General features: G+C 41.6%; 1 protein-coding gene across 2 annotated transcripts; it reads right to left on the bottom strand.

The window, feature by feature from the left end:
* Window positions 1-6,408, bottom strand: slc25a44a (solute carrier family 25 member 44a). Of its 2 annotated transcripts, XR_520684.1 has the most exons (5): window positions 6,208-6,408; window positions 4,059-4,761; window positions 3,653-3,780; window positions 128-1,935; window positions 1-90 (listed from the first exon to the last, which is right to left on the bottom strand). XR_520684.1 is itself a non-coding variant. In XM_008294576.1 (4 exons), exons 2-4 carry the CDS (start codon window positions 4,690-4,692, stop codon window positions 1,744-1,746), a joined length of 954 nt encoding a protein of 317 aa, XP_008292798.1. In that variant the 5' UTR covers window positions 4,693-4,761; window positions 6,208-6,408; the 3' UTR covers window positions 1-1,743. The 2 variants fall into 2 exon arrangements, 1 of the variants encoding a protein (XP_008292798.1); XM_008294576.1 differs by having other exon boundaries at window positions 1-1,935.

The following is a 6,408-nucleotide window of genomic DNA, read 5'->3' as shown; positions in this document are numbered from 1 at the left end:
TGGCAGTGATTCTGAAGTCTTTATTACATTTCATCAAAGTCCACAAGTTGTCAATGTTTAAAACACATCAAACTGTTTTTCTTTGTTTGTTTTTCCAATTCTTTGATACAGCAGGTAGACTGTAAATTTAGCCGTAGTGAAACACACGAATTCCTCCTCACAGGCAAAAGGTTCATTTTATTTGCTTTTCAGAAACTGTGGAGGATACGAGATCACTGTTGTTACCCACATGACCATTGCCTTCAAACTGAAAATCGATGTTTGCAAAAACAGTTTATTAAAAAAAGAGCAGACTGTGTCAGAGATCACTGAGATGTGTTTTCTGGCAGTAGTTTACTAGTCAAGTCTGAACACGACTACATTTCTGTGCTTCTCCGCGACATGACGGTATGAGGTTAACCTGAAGTGTCTGGTGAACTCTGAAGGCAACAGTGTATTTTAGTCTTGTGTGCTGGTGACCTGCTGCTGCCGTTACTCTTCTTCTGCCTTCATCAGCTTAAACCAAACGGTAAGTGTGCAGCTGGAACCGAACAGTAGCAGATTTGATCCCCAGTCATCCAAACAGGATAAATAATGTACATCGACAGCAGAAAATACTGGATTCTTTCACGTGGTCTAAGGCCTGTAACCTCATATGTGCACCTCTCCTGTTCATCAACGCTTTTCTCATTTTTCCTCCTGCTCTCATCAAGCTACTCTTTGTTTTGCAGAGTCAACGGGTGCAAAAAGACACTTGACTGATTGGCCCAACCAACACATGTATACAGAAAATTCACACTGAAACCTGCCCTACAGACTTCACAGACTGTTGGAACACAAATCACAGACAGGGTTTACAGAAAGGCATCAGTGAACCTCACATAGTCTAAGGCAGGTTTCACAGAGGCTTCTAGATCATATTTGCTGTAACAGAGCATCAAATATATTATCGTTTGGCTTAATTTTCACACTGAAGATATACTGATTTCTTCTGTACAATCTAATGACATTTAAATATCATTCAGGCCTGACGACAGATCAGCATGTTTACATGTCGAACCTCTGCACAGATATTTTTTTTCACTGGAATGCAGGATTTTTTCTTCTGTTAAGTGCTTTTCAGGACAGAAAAAATAGTTTCTCCAGATTATGGCACATTTAAAAACTTACTCCAGATACTACATATTTTACTGACAGTATACTGTAACTGATTCCTGTGTATATGTAGCTCTCTTTTAAAATCTGCAGCCAGCTGATTTACTCCAAATGTTCACAAGCTTCATGCTGCATTGGTACACGGCAAGAAACAATAACCCTGACTTGCTGTGTATGAAGGATTCCTTTCTAAATCCATTCATTGAAGAAAAAAAAGAGACTGGGACAGTCACTGGGTGTCAAAATATACAGTCACGGAGCTATGTACATGTTTCAGTGGGTCAGATAGTATCAATGTCACCTTTTTTTTCAAAAGTGAATTTAGTTTTGGCAAAAACCATTTCCACTGACTGAACATCTTCACATTTCATAGTAACAGGTCTGACAAACGGAAAATGACAACGTTGTAATGTTTGCAGCTCCCAAGAGTACCGAAACACAAACATCTCCATCTGCTGCATCTTCCTGCCAGTATTAAAAACAACATGGATCTAAAAGGCATGTGGACACAGCTCAACGGCGGAGCAGCTTCCCAGACTAGAGACAGATCTGGGTCATTGTCTGTTGAGTTGAAGGCTACAGCGAGGCTGTCCTGTTCCTTCTCGCCTTTCACCAGTGTCTGGTCTCAATCAGCTCAGCTCGCAGGCTCAGTCTCTTCAACGTCTCGTACCCGACCACGATGAGCACCGATGTGGGCGTGGAGGAGATGATGCGGGCCGACAGCCCCTTGGTCATCACCCAGACGCCCTCCTCAGCCAGCAGCTGCTTGAACGTCTCGATGACAGAGGATCGTCCCTCCACCTTTAACAGACAGGAAGAAACACCCTTGTTATCTGCACATCCTGTTCGCCTTGATCTGACCTGATAAACTCCCAAAAGGTCAATTCTGTTTCTTTCTGGGGATGATGTGATCACAGGCTCACATTTTCTCACAGCTTTTGTCTTTGTCTATAAAATGTCAGTTCTCAAAATAACCTGCTGCAACATCTCACAATATCATTATTGTCTAAACCGATGATATCCGTGTTACTGCCATGAATTTTCAATTCAAAATGATTGACAAAGAGAAGCATCAAACTGTCACATGTGAGAAGCTAAACAAGCAAATGTTTTGACATTTTTGCAGAAGAGAAAATGAACAGATTGTCAAAACATTTGCATTGTAAACATAAATATTGTTAGTCAACTAATAAATGTAACCGCTATAGCTCTGGTCAGAACAGCCAGAGTTTAAAGTTTGGTCTGATTTATTCTCAGGTCAGGACACCCTGTGATCCAAACAGTTACTGTCAGAAGTCTACACTTGAATTTGTTCTATGGCACTTCTCTAGATTGTTTCTCCTGACTAGAGCCTTGCTTGTGGTGTAAACTGCTCTCAGTTGTACATCACTTTGGATAAAAGCGTCTGCTAAATGAAATTGTAGAACTGTAGAAGTCTATGTAGAAGTTTATGTTGACATACATGAGCTCGCGGAACAAAAACTAAAGAGGGTCATTTACACCTTGAACATCTTGGTAAAGTTTTAATCTGCCTTATATGTACCCAGAATCTGCAGCTGCTCTGCTTACACTGTGCAGGTCCAATAAATATGTTTCAAGAAAAACTGCAGCGTTTTCAGTGTTGACAGAGGCGGCATTAATTTGTGCAATATTTCAAGCTGAAAATGGACTCCGGGCTGTTGACTCACTGTTGACTTACTTATTGACTCAATGGACATTTTTATTTAATTATTATAGTAGACGACAGGACTTTTCTTATTAACAGTATGCATTTTTGAATGGTTTCTTTTTCTTTTCTTTTTTTAAATTCATGGTAAAATACATGCATTTCTAAACATTTTCCCTGCAGTACAGAAAACATACTGAACCATGATCCCAAAACTGAGGTTCATGGTGAGCTTTTTAATTTTGTGCATCACTTTTTACACCACTTCTCCTCCACATTAAATGACTGGAATTCTGTGTTTGTGTTTAGCAACAACAACTCATTCATCTTCATGGCAACGGAGCCTGTTTCATATGCTTGTGAATACAAACAGCTTTTCGGAAGTTTCACTAATGCAACAAAATTTGTTGTGCAACTGCTACTTCCACTTTTAAATTAAATCTTTGAGCTCAGTAGACAAATGGATGTTAGAAAGACAAGCCAGTCCAGTGGTTCTACCCACGGTCACTTCAGCCACAGTCGTAATAAGTCATTGTAAGTCACTGCAAGTCTGATAATTCCTTGTCATGTCTTTTAAGGGAAGATTGAAGCAAAATTCTCCACCTTAATAGCATCTGTGCACTTTGTTCATTCCACTTTTTAAGATTTCGTTTGCATGCATTAATTTTTCATTGAATCTTCCCTAAATAAACCTGCATATTCATTTCATTTCATTCATTCATTCATTTTCATTCATTCATTCATACAGGAAGAAAATGTAAAAAATATATATATACATGTATTCCAATCTTCCATCCATGTCTGTTCATGACAGCCTTCACGTGGTGCACAGTGGGGGCTTTCTGTGATTACCTGTACTCTGGCACGAACAACATCCATGGGGTTGGTGATGGTGGAGGCGGTTGCTGCTGCCATTGGTCCTGCCAAGGCCTGCAGAATCAGATGGGGGCACTCACTAGGTGCAAGTAAGGAGAGCTGCTCTGGGAACGCAAACCATACAATAACAGTGTGAGGCCAAAATATTTCATTTAAGAGCATAGTGCTGTTTTTGAACAGATATGTTTGATACTGTAACTTCTCCATAAGCAGTAAACATTAAAGAACTGTAACAGAGTTTTAGCCACATTCTCAGTGTTGCCTTTTCCAGAGCTCTTTCTGACTGTCTCATACAGTTATACATCTTTATTTATAGTGAGGGTGAGCATGTGTTATGCCACATAGATGTATAAAAACAGACAGGAACAGTGTGTTGATTTACCTGCATAAAAATGGTAAAAAGGCCACCAGAGTGCACTGTTGGGGATGTACGTGAGTAGCGAGGCCACGTAGCCCCTATAAAATCCCTTGAAGCCGTCTGCTGCAAATATCTGCACTGTGATGTCACGAGTTTGCCCAAAAGTCAAACTGCGCTTCGACGCTGCAAGCATCAGTTTGGGTTTGGCCTTGAAGCGAGTCAGGTGTTCTCCTTGTCCTTGCATCATTAGGTGCTGAGACACCACATCTATGGGCACAGTGATGGTCTGAGCCACCAGCGACGCTGCCCCTCCTGCCACCACAGACTTCACCGTGTTACTGGGTGAGTACTGGGACACATATTTACGCACCAGTTCATAGGTGGTGATATAGGCCTGTCCTGAGATCAGGGTGAAGGTGTTGACCATGAAGCCGCGGTAGAGGCCTCGCACACCTTCTGCTCGTAGGATCTTGCAGAAAGCATCGAAAGTGCCAGAGTAGAGGGTCTTCCCCTTCTGTACTTGGAGGCGAGTGCGGATGAGGCTGGCTGGATAGACGGTGGCCCTGGTGGTCAAGGTCATGAACACGCCTAGGGAGTAGAACTTCCTCTTGTCCAGGTCCTCCCACTCAATGATCTGGATGGCGCCCTTCTGCTGCATGGCGCTGGTCAGGGCAGCGCTGCACCCCTAAAGCAGCCGATCTGTAGTCATCAATCCCACTGTGCAGTCCTGTGGTCAGATGGAAGAAAATGTTGGGCTCAACCACATATTTATTTGTGTGCTTAAAGAGACTCCAGATGACTGACATTATAGTGACAGATTAGAGCTGAAACATTTAGTCTATTAGTGGAACAGTTCATTGACAGAAAATTAACCTGCCACTCCGTCTGAAAGACAAAATTTTACTAGACTATATTCGAGTTTGGGACTGTTCATGTGACAAATGGGAAAACAAAAAGAAAAAATTAGTTTTTTGCACTTTTTCCTGAAAATTAAAACCAACAAACAAACAAAAAAAGTCAGCAATAAATGCTGTATCCATAATCTGACCTTATCTGATCTAATTGTTGTCATCATATTTTCACTAGGCCGTAAACTACATTTTCTTGTTTTTCTGACATACAAACAGTATATTAACTTGTGACAAATCATCATGTAGCTACACTGAATGCCAAACTGCTCCGGATGCTGAAGGCCAGGACCTTTCCTTGTAGCTTGCTGTCGTCACTGACTTCATCTCACCTCATGTGATCACTTTTGTTGACACCGTTCTGTTATATGCTACATTTTCCTGTTTGTATTATATACATACAGTAAATTAACTTGTTATACATACAGTAATTTAACTTGTTAAGTCTTCAATAAGCTACACTGAGTGCCAAATTGCTCTAGAGGTCAAGACCAGGACCTTGCATGGTTGCTGGATGCCATCCATATGTGATTACATTTGTGATTTGGAAAGCACTCTGGGAAAAGAAAAACTGCACACTCTGATTGAACTCTACATGCACCTCTCACCTCCTTTTTGTAATCCTTGACTGAGCACGCTGATGTACAAATGATCAATGTCCTTGTTGTATTTACATTACACAATTATGAATAAGTTATGCAATTACATAAAAATGGGCATTTAAAAGACATCAAGTACCAAACTTGACTTACCAAAGGACTGATTAAATCTCAGCATACAGAGGTCATTCAGCTCGAGATTAGGAATTTTAGATAATTTAATTCTGCACACAGATCAGACTGGTCAAAGACTTTCTTTATCTCAAACAAAGAATAACACGCTGGATTGAGGGACAGGATGTATTAAAGAGGAACTGACATGCTGCATTACACAACACATATCTACACACAACATTAGGTCCATGCTATGTGGGCGGACGGGGAGTGCAGAGGAAGTTTGACTGCCTCCTCTAAAAAATGTGCAGCACAAGACTTTCACACAAACCCTGATTTATTGTTGTTTATGTCTTCAAGTTCACGGTATTGATCAGTCACTGCTTTATCACACAGGCTCGTGCCTCCATTGTTGTCGTCATATACAGAGGAAACACGTGCAATGTCACACTGTGTACTCGCGCTGTTAGCTAGCTAACAACACGAGCGACTCTCCGCCATGTGAGACAGAAAAATACACACATTCAACGTGAACACACCAAATAAACGTACCCCTCCGGACGTCATGGAGCTCAGCTTCTCCGTCTACTGTGATAACCGCGCTGCCGTGTTAACTCTCGGGGCCTGCGGAGCGACAAGGTGGGTCACGTCTTCCGTCCATTACTACTGCTCAGAACAAACACTGTGAAAGGTGAAAGGTCAGGAGCTGTGGGTCGCACCAGCCGCTGCTCCAACACCGTCACAAACTTCTCT

The sequence above is a fragment of the Stegastes partitus genome, unplaced genomic scaffold (assembly GCF_000690725.1).
Source record: "Stegastes partitus isolate 25-593 unplaced genomic scaffold, Stegastes_partitus-1.0.2 Scaffold21, whole genome shotgun sequence".
Classification (NCBI taxonomy): Eukaryota; Metazoa; Chordata; class Actinopteri; family Pomacentridae; genus Stegastes; species Stegastes partitus.
This window is presented reverse-complemented; position numbering and strand designations above follow the sequence as displayed.

Excerpts from the sequence above, each read along its gene's own strand:
- slc25a44a (XM_008294576.1), bottom strand. The coding sequence starts at position 4,692 with ATGCAGCAGAAGGGCGCCATCCAGATCATTGAGTGGGAGGACCTGGAC. Across the intron at positions 3,781-4,058 it reads TTTTTACCATTTTTATGCAG|AGCAGCTCTCCTTACTTGCA; the intron begins GTAAATCAACAC and ends TTGCGTTCCCAG. Across the intron at positions 1,936-3,652 it reads TTGTTCGTGCCAGAGTACAG|GTGGAGGGACGATCCTCTGT; the intron begins GTAATCACAGAA and ends TGTCTGTTAAAG.